This window comes from Manis pentadactyla, chromosome 1 (genome assembly GCF_030020395.1).
Source record: "Manis pentadactyla isolate mManPen7 chromosome 1, mManPen7.hap1, whole genome shotgun sequence".
Lineage (NCBI taxonomy): Eukaryota > Metazoa > Chordata > Mammalia > Pholidota > Manidae > Manis > Manis pentadactyla.
This window is the reverse complement of record NC_080019.1, coordinates 17,275,564-17,296,455: the sequence shown is the minus strand read 5'-3', so window position 1 is coordinate 17,296,455 and position 20,892 is coordinate 17,275,564. Positions and strand designations below refer to the sequence as shown.

Sequence of the window (20,892 nt, the reverse complement as noted above, 5' to 3'; positions counted from 1 at the left end):
TTTTCTAATGAGATACTAAGCTATTTTAAGTTGTACTTCCTTTGGAAATAGTCTACCAGTCTAAAAGGTTCTTTTACAAAAAGTGAGTGTAAAGAAGCATGTTTGGAGAACGGTCTCTCACAGTTCTCCAAATAGTAAAAGCTGAGAGTTTTACTATTATAGATGTGTGCTATGAAAATTCTTAATGACAACTGTGGGAATAATAGCCTTTCTACTGGTAGCTGCCTAAATAATGTAAGAGTTATGTATCAGGTTTGGAGGTAGGATCCCTGACTACATTTTATCACGTTGGGATTCAAGGCTATAGTTTCTTCATTAATGTGTTCTAAATGTCCCTGTTATTCCACCAGGTTATCTCTCTCCTCATCTGTGCCTAAATCATTCTTATTAATATATGTATCAATTGGGATCTAAAGAAGGAAAACAAAAACCACTTCCAAGTGTTTACAACAAAAGGAACTTCCTGCAGGGAATTGATTACAGTGGTGATGGTGGAGCTGAGAAGCCAATCAAGGGATAGGGAAGGAATTGAGAGAAATCAGCAACAGCAAGAAACTACTTCCATCTCTAGGCTGTTATATACATATTACATATGTATATATAACATACTTATGGCAAGTGTGCATGAGCTGCTCTAGGACCATCAAGGATTCAAAAAGTAGAAGATATGCCCTCAGGAGATTTATAATCTGGTTGGAGAGACCAAACATGTACAGGAAACAGTGATTAAGGGCTAGGCTATGGGGCAGATTCTAAGAACTGGAAGGCAGTGCATAAGGGAGAGAGAACTCTGGTGCTTTCTGGGCTACTGTGAATGAGCTAAAGGACACTTTTCATGGGGTCAGTTTGCCTAACTTAAAATTTCTAGAAAGAATTCTGACCTCAGGGACTCTGTGAATAAGCACCTTGTAACAGTTTATTCTTTTAGACATAACTGTCTTTTATAGAGAAACAGCTTGTCTTCTCAATGATTCAGAGGTATATGTATTCAGGAAGAAAGGAAACCTAGATGAAAGCATGTTGCTCTTCTAAAGAATGTTGGCAGATTCAAAATTCACATTCAAAATAGCATATCTGACCTTGTACAAATACCCTTGATAGAGTTAAATGGAAGCAAAATGGCAAGGTCAGTGAACTTTTGGGGTCTCTGCAATCACCTCTTCCATGTCCTGCCCTTTCTACATGTTTCTTCCCTTTGACATAGGCAGTGTAGTTTGGAAAAGAGACAGGCCCTAGGCAAGTCAAGAAACCACAGATAAACTTGAGGACAGTTTGGGTAGCCAGCTACTAAAATGGGTTAAGCAAAAACAAACCAGCTTGATTCTAGATGGGAAAATAGGTAACCTATAGTTACCCCCAAAGTTCATTATGTGCTCATTAACAAGTTTAAAACCCACACACCTTGACACCATGAGAGTTCTAAGTCTGACCATATCAGGGCAAAAAGACGGTGTTGCCCCTAACCCTCCCTATTCGGAGAAAATCCCAACTCTCAGATTATGAATATGCCAGTCTCTGCTTACACTCCATCTGTAAGACTATCCAATCTGAACCTCACCATGCTGCTTACCTCCTGAGCATGCCCGCACTCCCTCCCGAGTGTGTACTTTCACTTTCATAAACTACCCTTTGCTTGCACCTGCTTGACCTGCTCCTGAGTTCTTTCTCAATCAGAGTCAAGAACCTGACTGTGGCTACCTCCGGGTAGTGAGTGGCCTTGCCCCAGTGCATAAGGTGAGACACCCCCTGGCACAGGGCACCCGACATCTTCAATTTGGGCCCTCAGGGCTCACAACTTTTACATTACTCACTTACTAATTCTTACTTACTTGATAGGATCAGATTTAAGTCATTTACAACTTAAAATAGATTTAAATCAATAAAATACTTTATGGCTGCCTAATATAACTGTCAATGAAATCGATCCTTAACATTGGCATATATTTTGGGGAGTAAAATTTTAAAATTAGAACATGAAAGCTGACAAAGGACAAGAATATTTTGAAAAAGTCATGTGGGTATAGAATATTTAAAAATTAGTGTTTACATAATCTATGAATATTTAGGAAAGACTTTTTAAAATACTAAAAGAATTTTAAAATAGCACATTTACATTAGGTCATAAGATAAAGTTTAATACATTTGATCATGTTAAAGGACACAAAACACAGCCAATCTAACCAAATTTCAGGCATGCATTTACATAAATATATTAAATTAAGAAAACAAATTGTACACTTAAACATCCTCTTCACCTAAAAAATCATTAAATCCACAGATCAACAATAAAAACCAATTTCTCTGCATTTACCACTTCAAGATACAATTGTTCTATTTTAAAGATAACACAATACACTTGTTAGAATTTATATGCATTATACATATATTATATATTACATAGATAGTGTGTATACATATGTAGTGTTTGTACAGATAGATAAATATATATACATGGGTGTGTGCACATGTACAGATGCACACAGATGTACTTTAGGCCATCTGTACTATTCTTGCTGTATTCTTGTGTTGAGCTAATTGGAGCTGGTTGGGTGTGAATATTGTCTTCAAACCTGCTCATCATACCCACTGGGCTCACAATCCCTCATTATAAACACCCTTGTCTTTTCTACAGCACATAATCATGCGGGGCATTTCAATAAATATTTGTTGAATTAATTAATAGATGGATGGCTGAGTAACAGAAGATCTATCAAAGAGCATTGCATGTTATAATAGCCTGGTTAAATAAGTCAGATTAATTAAAATTTAGAGGGATTATCAGAGCCAATGACTTTGCATGTTATTTTTCAGAACATTTATAGAAATCCCAACTGGTTCATATATTGACTCTGCTCCCTCATACATGTACCTGCTTTTACTACTTATTGCCACAACATTCTGCATTCTTAACAGAAATACAAGCAAGGACTGGATCAGGTATTTTCTGTAAGGTTATGGACAAATTGCTCTAATTGTGCATAACCTAAAGGAAAATGAACAACAAGGAAACCCAAAATGTGTTAGAAGAATGATAAAGTTAACCATTCTTCAAAACTGGACAAAATTAATCACAGCTAAAGCCAGGAAAGATACACGGGTTTCTTTTTAGATTTCTTTTATGTTTATTAATTATAATGATTTGATCATTTTTTATTTTAATTAGAAGGGTTTATTTTAAATAAATAGTCTCCTTTAGCATGTCATAGGGAATCAAGATCCAAAAATTCCATAGTACCTCAGTGTCATGTATCTTGTTACTATATGGTTATTGGTGAAATGCATGTCCAAAAATGTTCTATGGATATAATGAGATATAAGAAATATCTGGTAATTCATAATGTCATTTCAACTTCTCAATAATAGTATTGTGAATAGACTATTAATATATTAGTAGTATTAATAGTATTAGGCTTTACTATACATGAAATCTAATTTATTCAAGGAAGTCGTGTCTCAGATTTTAAGAATATGAGGTAAGGAAATAGTCAACATATGTTTTGGGCATAGACCATACCAAGCCTGATCACACATTGCTCATGTGCATGGGAACTACTGACTAGTTATTTTCCAGTGAAAAGGAAATGCACAAAAATTAGTTTCTAACTGCGAAGACAAAGTATATTTTATAGTTAGCCATATGGATTCCACACCACAGTTAATGTTCTGTTCTTTCTATCCTATGTGCAAAGTTATTTTTAATATAGAAGATTATAGTCAATTGAGATAACTCACCACTTATGTTAATTTGCTTGTATATATGTATGTGTGTATATATGTATACACAAACATATTTTGATTTTAAGTAATATCTGTATAAGCAAAACTATCCTGACTGAAACATGGTATCTGATTTTGTGATATACATGAGATGTAAATTTAGGATTCATGTTGAGTCAATACTTTTCTTTTCATAAATCACTGTGAAGTCCGACTAAAAGAGCAATAATAGTGTTTAGACCTAAGACTTTATATTGATACAAGGGATCCATTATTTATTCTTGCATTTTTTTCAACCAATTTATATATGACCCATATAAAAGAAAGCAATTTACATGATGGGTGTATCTTGGGTTCATATTTGAGTAAATAATTTAAGAGAAGTGTTGATCTGATAAATGAATCAGTCTCTTCACAGCAGCTAGGGAAACTACCACTGTTCTTGAGAAGCAAGGGGCACTAGAGTATTCCTTCATGCTCTTGTGAATTCACCTTACTCTCTGATACAATTACTTTGAGCCAATTTCCAAAATTGAGGAGAAATTTAAGAGAAAAAATGTTGAAGTTGGCTAGCATTGGTGTGTGGGTGGGTCTATGGTCATGTTCTTACTATTTTTAATATTGAAATGCCTCTATTCTTAGCTTTCCCACCTTCTTTGCTATCATATTAATAATTAGAGGTATGCCTGACTAGTATGATGACGAAGGTATAATAGCAAACGTGTTTCTTTAGGATATTCTAAAAAGGAACTTTCTGAAAGTATTGTTAGCGTTCACAATAATGGGCCCACTAACTTCTGGGGGTGGGGAGTAACTTAGAAATATATACATTTTCTGTGCATGGAATTTTGGTCTGAGTTCTCTCCAAGTTCATCTTATCTCAGGGGAGGAGAAATAAGACTCTAAAGTCTCCATTGAGGAACTATTTCTTTTTTTTTTCTGATATATTTGGAATAATCTTCTTTAAAACAGACTCCATAGAGACGGTTGTTGCTTAAATAGGAAATAGTTCCTAACTTTTCCCCCTTTTAGCTCAAGCTGTTGACTGGGGATATGTCTTCACTGAATCTATGATGGAACATCGGCTGAACTGGAACATCTGGGCTGGGTGTCATTTCTGCTATTGGTTATTTCTTCGATGACTAATAGATTAGCTTAGTATGTTTATATTTGTCTACTGTTCTTCATGACAGAAGAGTATGAGCAAATGTGACACCAGAGGAAGGCATTCTTCAGGAAAATAAAGAAAAGATAGTAACCAGCAAACTTAGTAGCAATCTGCCCCAAGGCATCTTCATTATTGGTGTACTGAGGACAAGTCTGTGTAATCAAAAACCAATAGAAATAGGGCAGGAGGGAGAGGTTAAAAGGACAATGGATATATTGGTGTGGGTGGGCAGGTGAGAGAAGAGTGATAGATATAGAGATAGATAAAGAGAGAAAGAGAAATAGACATTGTAGGTAACATTCTAAAGAGATGCTCAAAAACTATAATTTATTGATCAGTTAACTACAACTGCCTATGGCATACCTTATTTTTTCCTCTTAAAAATTTGGGCTTGGTTTCAAAGCTAAGAATGCTAGACTAATAAAAGTTTCAATTAATGTATACTTTGAAAAACCCTAGATGTAGTATCTAACCTCATGTCTTAGGTATAATTTATGATTTAGAGCTATAAACAGAATAAAAAAGAAATACATTAAAAATTGTTAGTATATTATTATGCAATTATTTTCAAAGAAATACATAGAGAAGTGCCTTCTCTAAAGTGTGTAAATGAGAAAGAGAATGGTTTTCTCTTCAGGTTGTGTGTTTAGGCCGTATGGGGAGGTTTCTTTGCTCTTTCTTTAGGAGACAGTCCATTAATCTGAGAAAATTTCTGAGTACTCTTTGTGATAAAATTAAAAATACATTTTACAATAGCACAGGAAAACAAAATTCCAAGAAGGAAAGGTATGGATGGAAACACTTTTTGTCATCAGTCAAGTTTCGTAAATCTTCCCTTCTTTTCATTTTAATGATGTGCCAATTCAGTTTTCTTCTCAGTACCTGAAATAACTGGCAAAAAATAACAAGGTTCTACTAACCAGAATAAGAGTTAAGAGTTTGGCAGAAGCAGCAGTAGAAAGTTTTTTTTCCCCCAATTCTTGATAACTACCTACAATAATAGCATTTTACATTAAATTGACACCCAAAGCTTAAGCTCTAGAATGGACAAAGGAATAATAATAATATACATTTTTCTATTTTTTTATTTTATCTTTATCTTACACATCTACATTCATACCAAGGACATTTTTCTTCCATTTTGATTGTGTTTCTTATAAACCAAGATGTTGCCATTTGTGTGATGAAACAATAACGTTTCCCTAGCTCATATTTTTCAAACAATTCCTACCTGCTTTTCCTCATGACTTTTTTAAAGATAATTCTATCATCACATATGTAAACACTCTATTTGAAAGAAAAGGGCAAAATATTTTTTTCAAATGACCACGGAGTTTAAAATATGTAGCCATCAACTAGCCATTGTTATTTACTTCTCTTCTAAGAACAGAAAGAAATGACTCCAATAACCTGACTTTCTTTGCTTGGGTTTAATATCCACGGATCTTGCTATCTTCCTTTTAGAAAATTTTGATCTTTTGTTCTAATGACTCACGATGGAAGAAGCAATGACACCTGGGGTACATATGTTTTTCTAAGTCATTTGAAATGCTTCCACTTGGGAAAGCACTACATAAAAAATCTAGATCTGTTCAATTTAACATAAATATTTTTAAATTCGAGAACTACGGCAATATAACACCTTTTCTTATGGAAAGATTCTTTTGGAAGCGATGAAAAGATTAAGGATGTAAGAAGAAACGCTAGCTTTTTCAGATTTTGCTGAATGTATAGCAGTATCCTTATTGTTTTCAGTGAAACTATGAACAGGAGAATGTGTAATAAAACTGCACAATTTGACAGATTTAGACAGCTGGCTCCCTCACAAGAAGTTCACATTTTGCTAATGTCACCCACGTTGAATAAGGGACGATTAGATGGTAAGGTCCATTTACAAAAATGGTTGTCAAGACATTTTTTTTTTTTAATTGTAAAACTTTCCGTGATGGAATTCAGTAAAAGGGCTCTGAAGAGAAAGCAACGGAGACAAAAGACTGCTATTAACCTACAGACGCAGGCTACCGCGGGGTTCATTGCAAGATTTGTCACACTGTTGGGCCAATGAAGTGTTAGTGTGACTAGAAGGGACCACCCCTTTTCTGGGGTAAGAGGGCAATTTGGTCTCCATGCTCATTTAATCCTGAGACTTCTTTGAATAGACTGTCAATTGAATCTAAATTGTGCAAAATTATGCATGCGCTTTTTAACGCAGGCTATTGTTCACTAAGCACTGAACCAAGATTTCTCAACCCATTTCCATTTGGCATGAGGTCACTTGAAACCTAAGTAATCATATATGGAAGACAAGAGCAGTGTACTTAACCAACCTTTCTCCATTGCGGTTTCTGTATAAATGCTTACTGTGTTTTAATTGCAAATCTCTCACTTTTAAACAATAGAGAAATGCTAGTTACAAGATTTTATTCTTTTTAATTGAGGTTCACAGTCCCAAAGGTAAGGAGCATGTTTGGAAAGTTAGCCTGCGCTGCCTAATCTATACTACTCTACAATTTAGATTCCGGAGGAACAGATGTTTACAGGACAACCTATAGTGGGTGTGCACGTGTCATGAGTAGAGGTTTTTTTCAATAGTGCAAAGAGGCCTTGTCATTTTGTTATAATCCAAATGTGGAGAGCTGGCCTTGAAAACCATAAAAAAAAATGTCTATCAGACTTTTTTGCAGTTTTAAGTTAGAAGGTGGCATTTCCTTAAAAACCTGAACAGGACATTTACAGAAATTTATTCATACATTAACCAGTGAGGATTTTTCACTGAGTTTTGAAGGAACATATACATTAAAAGTCATATTTGGTAAGAATTATTATATTAAAAGTTTGTACAAGTGACAGCTTACATTGCCAAGGTTTGTTAAACACCAGTGAGCTCTTCTCCAGGGAGGTTGGATTCAGTGTGACATCTGCAACATTCTAATCACATATACTCTGCCAGTTTTGCTATGGTGAAAAGCACTTTACAAATGTTTAAATGCTGAAATTTTATAAAGATTGGCTGTTTTCTTGCTTTTTCATCCGTCGTTAAATGATTACATGTTGGCACAAGGATACATTGCTAGATTAGATCCACAGCACATTAAAGATTGTTTGCTTTCTCACTCCCCTTCTTTCCAATTAAGTTGGTGAAAAATGTAACTTTAGTATTTTACAGGACAGGGTAAAGGTGTTTCATCTAGGTGATGTCTATATTATAAAAATAAAATAAAAAATATAAATATGTAACACAAACCCAGTGCCTATTGTTAAATACACTATATAATAAAAGCAGACCTTTTAGGAAGATTGGTTTTAGAATATGCTGCTATGATTTAATTATAAAATACTTGAAAACAATCTTGAGATTAAGCCAGAGTAACCAGATTTCTTTGCCAATAAAAAGTTAAGTGCATAACTTTCTGTAATTGGATACATTGGTAAAAATGAAGATTATAATTTTACATCAAGTTGCCCATTTAGAAATTCATCAGGGAGTTCTAAAACATTCTCTCATATTATAGTCCTTTAATATAAAAATATTGCCTTTTTTTATTAGCTCCATCAGATTGCACAGTAATGTTTCAAAACTCCATTAAGTTGACTTTCGTTATTACAGACAGAAAATTCCTGGGAAGTCAAATAATCTCTTCTGGTGACATAAAAATTCTGTTATCAATTTACAATGGAATTTCTGTGTAAATTACTCTGCACAAGAAAACTGTATTTAAAAAACTCATCTGTTCTGCAACCACATGTATAGGGATTGTGAATATGTGTGTGTATGTGCATATGTGAACAAACGTGCCAACATACACACACAGGATCTGCACATTTCTGGAAATTATTTTTAAATTAATAAAAGAAAATGAAATCACAGGAGTGTGTAGCAGGATAACAGTCTTTCTTTTTAATGACAAGATAAAAAATAAATGCCCATTGGAAAGGAATGTTCAAACAGTCCCAGAAGCTATACAATGTAACTTGTTAGATCCAGCAAATAAGATGTCATGTCAATGATCTGATCAAGAATACCTGCCCTGGTCACTCTGCGGATGTTTCTGTCCACTTGTTCACATTGAGGACCAAGATATCCTTTTTTACAGAGGCACTTGTTAGGTCTGACACAGACACCTCCATGACGACACGCTGGCTCACATTTTGCTGGGAGAAAAAAAGAGCAGTAAAATCACACTCTCATCCTGTATGTCAGACACAGCCCCGAGTATGAAGCCAACAAATATCTGATGAGCAAGGGAAGGCAGGAGAAGAAGGCAGAAGCCAGTCACAGAAGGACCCAAAGGATAATAAATACAAGAAGGAAAGGCTTCTAGATCCACCATTATTTGGGCATGAGAATGCAGCAGAGAATGGGGGACATTTCCAGAGAAGCAGAGATCATGAGAAACAATTGTAATTCCTTGTAGAACCGACTTTATGTAAAATGAGAATTTCAGTTCTTTGGGGCATTTCCGACAGAGGGCCTTCCAAGAAACTCTGTTCCCATCCCTCCAGGGTAGGACCTAACGTAATGTGGGAAGGGCCTGGCTTGAGAGGAAGGGCCAGGGTTGAGCATCGCCAGTGCAACGTAAAGGAACGGTCAGTTTCGGATTTTGGCCAGATGCAGCATCTACCATGCGGACGGCCTTGGACTCCTCCTCCTCCGTGCTCCCAGCAGGTCTGCGGCATATGCCTCATCTCTGATTCCTCTCTGAAGCCCCTTCCTGGGGGCAGTGCATTCAGCCAGCCAAGGATGTTCTTAAGCAATCCTTGCAAGGTTACTCTACAGCACAGAATCTCTTCATAAAAGGATTTTTACCACTACAATATCGGTGGGAAGTGTAAAGATTTACTACTAAAATGAGATGGAGAGATAAAGTTGGATATATATCCATTACTGTCTTTTACTGATAGGATAGATATGCAGTGTGCAGGCACTGTAGATGGAATAAAATTCCTTGAATACATTTCCTTATACTTTCAGGGGATTGGGTCATTTTAACCCTTTTAAATGCATTAATCAAAATCCAGGGGTCTGGACTGACACATAGAAAAGAAAGGACAGAAGAAAATCATTAGACTAAAAATTTTCTCGTAAATTTGTAAGAGATAAGTAAACTGTGCATATATAAATAAAGTTCTTGTTTGGGTCAAAAATACCATTAATAAATTGCTTTTATAAAATGGTTCTGGTTTATTTTATATATTCAAACTATTTTCATTGATTTAGTGGAAAGATCAAGGTACTTTTTGAAATAAAACTTCAGATTAACTCAAAGATAGTCTATTTTCATTTATATCACATATTATTATTAATCTCTATTATGGTATATATTTAATGCCATCTACATTCAAAATAATTTGTCTACCCCCAGTTTAAACATACTGCTACTAGAAGGTATTCAAATAAATATTTATTATATGATAACTTGAAATTAGGCTTAAGCAGTTAGGCAAAATGCAAAGTACAAATCAAACAGAATGGAAACTATATAAACGAAGCACAGAGAATAGATACTGTCAGACATCAAAGGAAGCAGAAGTTAGGTGTATTATCAAGAATTATTAGTGCATTGTTTCTCATATTTTGGTCAACTAAGAAAAAGGGAGACAGGATGGGTCAATGAAATATAAGCATTTGTTTTAAATAATGTAATTACTTAATTTCTGTTTAGTTTCCATTATGATCGCTTTTTCCTGGATATGTAACCAAAGTATTAATCAACCATGTAATGTTACTAGTGCTGAAGCAATTTAAGCTCCAACTGTCTACTGTCAATGTGACTTTAAATGTTGGCTGCTTTTTGGTAGACAGTATAAAAGTAGACTAATTATGGTTATAATCCTTTTGAAACAAGTGCATTTTTAGAATAAATAAAGGAGATAGTATTTATGAATTCAGAATAATATTAAATATTAGTTTGGGACTTTAATTCTTCTTGGCAAGAGATACTTAAATATTTGAAATAACAAAGATCAAAATCTGTTGTAAGGACTATGTATATGTGTATGTTAAAAATACATTTTTTTATCCTTATGGCAATCTCTTTTTTCCAGTTTTATTATGCAATAATTGACCTACGTCACTGAATAAATTTAAGGTGTACAGCATGATGATTTGATTTATATTTATTGTGAAATGGTTCTCACAATAGATTTAGTTAGCATCCATCATATCATATAGACAGAATAAAAAGAAAAGGAAAATGTTTTCATGAATTTTCAACATACACATCTTCAACTCTGGGTATCTAAATTAATCTAATTTTCTTACTTGAGATCACATAGAATTTAAACATCACTGCATGTAATCGAGTATGTGTGTGTGTAAGGATAGAGTATCCCTGGAATAAATCTCCTTTGCTCTCTCTGAGCAGCTGCACACTTAGTTGATAGTTCACAAGGGACTGGCAAAAAGAATTTTAAAATCTCATAATATGCCTCTAGATAATTGCGTTTCCCCCTTTTATTTAGTAATACCCACTGAAAAACCCTGTTTTTAGTGTGCTATAGCAAGGAAGCAAGCAGTAAAGTTAGGGAGGGCATTTACTGGGCGTCTGGAAGATGCCAGCCCTCAGAGAGGGGCAAACACTAAGTCACTGGCTTGTGTGACATCTCAAAACTGGGACTAAGAGCCTAAAGAGATGATTTATTGTGCTGTTTTCATTTTTTCCTTTCTGAATGGACTCAGTTATTTCAAAGTCTTATGCTTGTGATTAACTTACATGAGTGAATTGTTTACATTAAAAAAATGGGAGTTTTCACTTACATGTTCAGAGACAGACTGAGCATTAATATTATTGTAAATGGCTAAATTTTGAACACTAGATAATTCTGGAAGAAACAACTGATGTTAAGCTCTTGCATTCCTAAGGAGTGTTTTATGCCCAGGCTTTCCTGGGACCACAGAAATACTGACCAGTTCTGCAGAAGTCCCCTTCCCATCCTGGGCTGCAGCAGCATTTCCCCGTGGGGGTACAGTAGCCGTTCCGGCAGAGCCGGGAGCACTCCGAAGTCAGTGTCTGCGCAGGCTGCACCATGGCTCTGCATTCCTCGGGCATTAGAGGTCTGCATCAAGAGACAACAGTGGAAAGCATTTTGGGTTGAAAAGCAGTATTGGAATGCAATTTAGTGATTCTGCAGCCTACAAAGCATGCCTCTTGCTTTCTAAGGAGACTTTTTTTAAAGTGACTCAGAAAGTTTGGCAACTTTCTAATAGAAAATACTCACCAGTGAGGAAGCAAACTAACCAGTCTGAACCAAAGAGAACATATTAAATACTGTAAGAAACTTCATCATGATCAAAATTCATTGACTAAAATGTAATTGCTATATTGATATTTTTCATTTGGTAGCTAAGAATTTCTATCAATTGCAACTTTTAAAATAAAGATGTATAGATATTTTTAACCATTACTTCCCAGATCTACAAACATTTTTAGGAGTAGTAAGATAGGTTTCACTTGTTATTGGCATATTTTGCATTCATCAAAATGAGCACTTGTTGCCTAAAAAGCTTGGGAGTCAATTTCTGTTTCATTTTACATTTCTTTTGGGATTCTTTAGACTGATTTTCCTTGAAAGGATATCATAATACATGTGTGTGTGTGTGTGTGTGTGTGTGTGTGTGTGTGTATACTGTTGACTCAAATTTCAGCACTTATACAAAGAATGATCAATATATATGGATATATGTGTCTCTATACATTTAATATTTTAAATTTTATCCTACTATGAAGAAAAAAATGCTATTAAGTAGCAAACTGAAACATCTTATCTTCTAAGTAAAAAGTCACAGGCTTTGTTCTAATTGCTCTCCAACTGCTATCCTTTATTAAGGCACAGAGATGCCTTCAGAAGAAGTTTTTATGGTTCTTACTGTTTTTGAAATAAGAGGCTGTCATTCAAGATGGGTCAGGCTGGAATCACAGTCACAACTGCCTAACGTGTGAGAGCGAATGTGCGGCGGGACTTCTCTTGGTAGTGGTGGCCTGTGCCCGGGGCAGTGAGAAGGCGCCTCTCAGCTGAGGGACGTAAGCAAGTGCTCCTTCACCAGTCAAATCGCCACTGTTAGGATGGCCAGCGCGGTTGGACTCCTTAAGTACCATAACAAAGAGAGTGATAATTATGGGTCAAAACGGCCGCAAGAGGTAAATGACAGCTTTCTGAGAGAAGCAAATAATTAGGCCTTGTAGACTCAGTTTTTCTTGAGACAGGTTATCTTGTTGTGCCCCGTGGCAATATGGACAGTGATGATACTTTGGGGCCTGACCTCAGGCTGTTTCTATAATGACTCAAACCATATTTAAAATGTCATAGTGTCTTCTTTAGCTCCTCTTTCCAATAAAAGCCCCAGTCTACGTTTAAAGTACTGTTCTGCAACTTAACATGACGATTCAGAAAGCTCCCTCAAATCTATTCAACTTCTTATTTAAATAGAAATGCTCAGTGGATGTGAAAGGTCCTTAAGGCATTCCATGTGCTGAGCATACTTTCACTCAGAAAATATTAATGAATATTTTCCAAGTGTTCCCCAAGGCAGTCTTTCAAGAATAAGGGCAGAGTGGGATAAGGTGGAGAAAAAGTTAAATGGTTATGCCAAGGAAAGGGAGAACATCATCTTTGCCTCCTCCATGTTGTTGAACAACCCGAGTCTATTCTATTTCTTCCTCATATGAAATTCTTGTTTTGTTTGAAATGGTGGCATTTTTGATCACTAGAGGAGCTGTTTTTCAGTAGCCATAAAGTTTTGCTGAGCCACAGGCCACGGTCATTTACTAAGTAGCATTCGGTGAACAGGTATTGTTCAAATTTTATGGGTAATTGAAATTGCATTTATCCAATTTTTATTTGTTACTCATTCACCCTCTTTCTGACTCATTCAAGAAAAGAGACCCAGAAGTAGAATGTATAAAAAATATGACGTTATATATGATGCAAAATATGCAGGTATGTAGCTCATATACCACTCGACAATATGGTGTATTCCTGAGCAGATGAATTGAAAGAGACACCATTTAGATCAAGAATATAGGTGGCTTCTACTAAACAACAAAAAACAGAAGATGTTGCCCATTTGAGGCACAGTGTTGGGGCACTGTTTCATGTGCACTGGGAGGAGGGATGAGGATGCGACTAATAAGATTCTATCCCATCATACACAGCAAAGAATGCAACGTTAAAGGGCTAGTGCAGAAAATTGCCTAACATTCTGCAATCAGTAAAGCACTGTTTTTGGAAATTTAAGACATTTTCTTCCAAACCTACTTTGGCTGGTTTTGTGTAGCAGCATAAAGGTTTAATATTTTCTTGATATAAAGAAAGACGTTGAGAAGCAAAAGTAATTTATAACGTGTATCTACACAACGACTTTCTGTGAATAGCTAAGGCCAGTAGTGAATCTCTGTGAGTAGTGTATTAGGGATGGTTTTAATTTTATAATAATTAACTTAATAAATGAATAAATAAATCAATAAATGAGAAATCTTCTGTGCACACTTATGGAAGCAGGATAAATCCTGTCTGAGCAAGTCTACTCTTTACACTGAGCATTGCAGAAATCTGCCCATCGTGTTTTTACAAAAAGTAAAGGGGCTCATTCTGCAATTTTGGTTAGGGTTCCAGATTTTACATTCATGCTATTGTTAAACAAGGTACATAAATCATGAATAATAGTCATTTATAAAGTCCTGACCCATTGGAGGTTTCAGAAGATAGTAATTCTATAGCTTTACTTAGACAACAATCTGCTTAAACGGGGGAAGGTGAGGTAAGAACTACCTTATACCTTTACCCATATTCACATTGGGACACATGGAAAAGTGGTCCTTTGCAACTGTAACCTTTGTAAAACTATTTTTATTCCATGTTTTTTCCCATTCTCATGAGACAGGAAAAACTGGCAAGTCTAAATCCCCATTCCTCAGACTGTCCCAGACCAGAGGCAATAGCATCACCTGGGAGTTTGTTAGAAATGCAGAAACTCAGGCCTCTCCCCAGACTTACTGAATCAGAATCTGCCAGTTTGTCAGGTAATGCATATTTGAGTTTGAGAGGCACTGTTCTAAATTAGGACCATTTCTCAGCCAGTGGCAATTAATGTGGCCATGAAAGTAGTGTGGTCTGGAGCTTCCAAGTACAGAGTGTTCTGAAATCTTACAACTGGATCGACTCTTGCCTCTGCACAATGAGGCAGCCATTGTATGCCACGACAGTTTCTGCGATTTAGTGGATTTCCTCACTCTGTAAGCATTCTGCTATTCAACGATAATCAATAAGCACTCATTGTTCCTAAGACCAATACTCAGCACTTTAATCTATTAAAATGGGTAAAGAAGTGGAAGATTTCTGACGATGGGACAGATTTTGTTGTTTCCCATGTGTATAGCTTGAAGCATAATAGGCAGCAGGGAAATAGTGCTTCATCATCTTTTAAATACACATTTCAGTGTCTTTCTGCAAGCTCAATACACAAATTTATTTTTATTTGTTGTTACTTGGTTTGTTTGTAGTCTGGATAGTTTCTTTAGTCTAAAGGTTCACAAAATTCTTTTTGCACACATTGACATTTCTCCATTTAGCATCAGTTTACCATGAGGAATAGAATTTTGGATTCCTAAGGATTTCCCGTATGTTTTGTGACTACACATAGGCATTTTGTAGCAGCTTTTAAAAAAATCATACATTATACAAATCCAATTCAGCTGTAAGGAATCTTATCCATTCATACTACAATCACATTCCAGGTAGGAGAACAGAGGAAATGAAATCCATTTCTGCGTAACCACGCAATATTGGTCTCACTGGGACTTCGTGGCAGTGTAGAGAGCAATACACATTTCCTAACAGTATTTTTCAAATACTGTTTGAGGTGTACCAAGAAACTGAATGTTCTAAGAGCCTCTTCTTTCATTCAATTCTTAGGGAATGCCTTCCTTGACATTATATCATATGGAGGCTACAGAAATATCTTTTTATATATGTTGTGAGTAACCCTGATTTTGGAGTAAAAGAAAAGATATCTTAAATTCAAGGATAACTGAACCTATGTACATTATGTGTCACATTAAAATTTTTGAATTTGTAGTGTATGTCTCTAGAATTCTTATTTTCAGACATTGTCTTAAACTACGTTTCTCTTTTCTGAAATGTGCTGAAAAAATCGGGCTGGACCTCAGCTGTTTTCCGTGTGACTGACATTGTCTTCACTTGGAGGCGATCTGAAAGCTGAGCCTAGGCTCACTCAGAAATCATGTTTATTGGCTTTAAGGCCCCGGGCGGTTTGGGACTGAGTGGGTGCTGAACCCAAAGGGGCAGAGGAGGTGATGATTTGGTGAAGTGAGCCACAGGGTGTACCTGCCTACTGCTCATAAGGTGATCAGAACTTTCATAGATGATCTGCTAAATTTTGTTCTGTCGTTAAAGATGAAACCATAGCAAAAGCAAATAATGAAGCCATTGACACTTTCCAGTTATTTTATATTTAACTTTATCCTCATGAGACAGGGCTCGTCTTGTTTTTTTCCAAAAGTGAAGGCCAGAACATATATGCAGAGATTCGATGGCTTTCACACAGCTGGTTACAGGGAGTGTGGCACTTTCTCCTAACCTGGCAACCTTTCCACTCAGCTGGTCCTCTTATTTTAGAAAAAAGGGCAAGGCACTGATATTTCAGGCCCTATTAATTTGACTAGCCAAACACCACCACAACCATACCCAAGTATCTGAAAGGGTGTGTGCATCAACTTCATTTATCTTTACTGGGATTCTTCAGTGTATATAATTCTGTGGGAAAGTCAGGAAATGAAAAGTTATGTATTTCCTTAAAGAGAAAACCTACAAGAAATTATTCATGGAACTAAATGATAATGTCATCTGCTTTTAGGAAAAGAAAAAAAGACAAAGTTCATGATTTTATTAAATTGCCGTAGGTGCTTGTTATACTATGTTTTTTTAATATCCTGAATTCAGAAACTGGTCTATGCTAGTTATTGGTGGTACATAGAGAAAAACAGGCATTTTCACTTTAAGTCAATATACATGTTATTGAAAAATCTGTATTCTACAAAAATGCATACTAAAAATAATAGGGTTTCTGGGAAAAAATTGGGTTGGGGCAGAGCCCTCAAGATCTCTGCACTGACTAAAGCACAACAAAAAAAACCCCTGGTACCCTGGAGAGCATGTGGGCACCCCAGTGAGCTGCTCCCCAGTTACTGGAGGCTGCCTCAGTGGAGATCAGAAACACACAAAACAGACTGGCATGGGAGGGGGGCTTTGAACTCGGAGGAAGGGCAACCTGCAGAGAGACGTGCAGGGCTGCAGCAGTGCCTCTTGGGGCAGGAAAGCCCACTGCAGGCGCTGACTTTTCACTGACACTCAGCGGAGAAGGCTCCTTCTGCTTCTGCCAGGCTGACGGCTTGTTCCTTTTCCTTTAATTCAGGTTAAACCTGCTTGAAAAGCTACATGCTCTCTCTGTTACGCAGTCATCATTCTCTTTTGCATGCGAGCTAACTAGCGTTAAAGAAAATCAGACTGTAGTAATACAGGCTGGACCAGAAGTCCAATCGTGGTGAGTTTTACCCAACACAGTGCCCATAGCCCCTGGGCCAAGAAATCAGCAATTTTCTGCATGCAATGTTCTGGCATAATATTTTTGGTCACAAAGTATTATTTATCTCAAATAACACTATTTACTTTTTTGGTAATGTGTGTAGTCTCCCCATTTTAAGTAAAAATAAACTTCCTAGAAGATGGGGCTAAGTTCTCATTCACATTTTCCCTCCATAATATAATATCTTGAACAGGAGACATGAAAAAGATACTGTAGACTGATTACATCTCTTGACTTAACCTTGACTTAACAATGACTATTTTGAAACTAATGGCATTTGATATGAAAAAAAAAAAACCTGAAAAATTAGGGTACAAAAAAAAGCCAATACCACTGCCTCCTAATATAAGGAAATATATTGTTCAGAATTTTATGTCCAAATCAAATTTTTAATCTAAAAACTTAGTTCATAAACCATAACTGATAAACAATATTAGACATTAAGGTCTGTAATTGGAAAAACAGGCATTTTAAGTAACACTTTAATTACAAGGTAAGTCAAAACACTTAAAGCCTGCAGTATTTCTCTTTAAGAAATCACCTAAAATAAAACTCTTTCTCACTCATAAAACTGTACAACTACCAATGTTTTAACTTTCTATCATATGAAGGCAGAAATTTTAAATATCACTAAATGCTTTAAACAAGAAGTAAAAATTTGAAACAAGTTTCTGTCCTTAAAAGAGCACAAAAGTGTCAGTTTAAATTCTCTGTGAAGATTCTTAAGGTGACAAATTCCTAAATTTTGATGTTACACTTTTTGATTCATTAGTCTGTGTTGACAGAAACAAGTTATTTAAGCAACAACAGATCTTTAAACTCAACTAAAATAAGTTAATAAAGGATAAGATGCTAAGATGTGGGTTTTTTCTATAAAAAATATGTCTTCTAGAAAAACATATTTTCACAAATTTTTGTGTCTTATGCAAGATTAAATCTTCCTTTCTCTCAAGTACTGAACTATCTCATGATACATGGCCTTACAATAAGAGTATAAAATATTCAGAAAGTCTAATAATATCAGACTTCCACCATTGTTCCAGGCCAGGGAGAAGCATGGGAATTAAAAAGAAATGCTTTTAAGAGGTTTTGATTTTTACAAATGAGTCTCATTTTGAAGAATGTATCCTTCATTATTCATATTTTTCATTTTGTATCTTTTTAACAGATTTGCCATTTGTAAGTGACAATTCAATCAAGTTTTCTAGCAATCTGTATAATTACTCCAGGAATTGATATTCCAACATTCAAAATGCATAGTTTAAGAGAGATTATAATTAACATAAAGCAGAATTTTTTTTGAATGCTGTGGTCATATGTCACATCTCCAGGAAGTAAGATATACATATCAGAGATCTTAGATAAGCATTTAAAAACATGATCATTTAGATACATGTTTTTTCCAAAAATTATGTAATATTTTCTATTATTTAAAAATAGGTGATGGCTTGCCATAACATTATATAGATTGCCTGAGTGTGTTTAAGTGTGTGTTTGTAATATATACACCTATGTGAATCTTGGTAAAGTAAGAATAAAATTCCATTTATACTTAGGCCATTACCAAATATTATATACGCATGCTCACCCATTCATTAGAAGTTTTTAATTTGATCTTATCTCATTCTTTTGTAATATATTTTTAAAATTTCAGATGCTACATGGCAGTTTGGAAAGCATTTGTTAAAAACGTATTGTGCACCACAACATAAAATATAGTATATTAAGAATAAAATATAAACCGGCAGATAACTATCTATCTACTTTCAGTTATTGGATATGTAGAAATAGCAAAAATGTGGAACATGCTTCCTTGTCTTTTAGGCTTCAAACCCACTATGCTGAATGGATTTTATAGGGCGTATACTTGTTCATGACCTCTACTGTTAAGAAATTCTGTCATGTTTGAAAACTAGTCCCTAGTGGAACCCGTGTCCCTGTTAATAGCTGAAAGGTCAATGGAGCTGCTAAACAGTTTGTATTACTGTCAGGGTGGCCATGAAAACACCGCCTGCAGCAAGAGGACTTGGCAGCTGGGTCAACAGGCACTGTGGGGATTTATCAACCTAGGGGGGCCACCTGCATAAAACTCTGACTGATGAATTGGGAGTAGACTGGCTTATTGGGCTAAAGCCTCTCTATTATGCATGACTTTATTTAGGGTGGCAGAGCTGCCTGCCAGCTCCCTGAGATGTATGCAAAGGATAAACAGAACTGATTTCCTCTTATGAAGTGATTTTTTTGAAAACAGCAGTCTTCAGCATCCAGTACAATAAGAAGTTGAATGAATATATTAAGAAAAAAATAAACAAAGGGCAGTAAGGAGGGCCATGGCGGGGCAGAGAGAGGAGGAGGCATGAGGAGCAGTTTTTGATATTGGTCACTCAGGAGTCTGGGGCTACAACAGTTCTGTGCAATGACCCCCAAGCCTGGAATTTGCATGGTTAATTTAAAAGATATTAAGGGAATGGTCTGTGTGGCTTGGTGGAGGAACAGATAAGCAATACGTTAAAACTATACTAAGACTGGGTGCATAGTAATTAAGTGATTAAGAACGAGCTTGATTTACAAATTCCCAGAGAAATAACCTCGAAATGTTTTAAAGTAATAATAATAATAATAAAAAGGTCATTTGGTTTAAGTTCATCTGAAATAAAAATGAAAGAATCTTCATCCACAGTGTGGGAAAAATTTGTGTTCTATAAAAATAAAAGCTTGGAGGATATATAACTGTTAGAATTCCGTAATTTCTATCCCCCAAAAACATTAGCTTGACTCTGAAGAGATTTAATGAAGAGCCAGTATCCAAGCCATGACTTAGACATCTGAAGACTAGGTATTAAGAGCACCTCTACCCTATTTTTGGAGCTAAGACAACCTTAAAGGTTGAGAGATCACCTGAAAATAATTCTTCAATGCATGGAATGAACCGCAACAATACTAAAACATTTAATATGTTTAAAATGTATTATTTAATTATCTTCATAGTGTTCTACAGACAGAGGCAGGGGCAGAATGATCATCTATACTTTACTGATGGGCAAGATTCAGAAACAAGACCAATTGATTCCCTGTCCTACTAGGATAGACGCACTTCTAGTCCAACTGGTAGTTTGTTTCAGATGGTATTACTAAGTGAGCCTTAATCATTGCCCAATTCCGAGGTGCAATGTATTGAGATCTGTTTTCTGGAACTGCTGGCCAAAGGAGCGCCCCAAACTAGCGCATGCAGAAGCCCTAGTTTGAGTATTGGAGCTAAGTCCCAGGTATTAGAGACTTTCTGGGACCCAGTAAGTTGGTCCATCCAGTTGGGTGATTGATTCTGATTCGATCCTAACTCTCCTCTGCCATGAGAGGTGACCCTTCTCCCTCTGAAAGGATTCCTGAACTGTGTTCGATGTTCCAA

General features: G+C 35.9%; 1 protein-coding gene across 2 annotated transcripts in view; it reads right to left on the bottom strand.

Moving 5' to 3' along the window:
• Positions 1 to 2,062: 2,062 nt before the first annotated feature.
• Positions 2,063 to 20,892, bottom strand: part of HHIP (hedgehog interacting protein) — an 87,489-nt gene continuing 68,659 nt past the window's right edge. The window contains exons 12-14 of one of the 2 annotated variants that reach the window (XM_036889061.2): positions 11,793 to 11,941; positions 8,909 to 9,037; positions 2,063 to 8,083 (exon numbers count right to left, since the gene is read on the bottom strand). In XM_036889061.2, the coding sequence (XP_036744956.2) occupies positions 8,073 to 8,083; positions 8,909 to 9,037; positions 11,793 to 11,941 (289 nt within the window). In that variant the 3' untranslated portion in view covers positions 2,063 to 8,072. The other variant, XM_036889060.2, reaches the window with a different exon arrangement.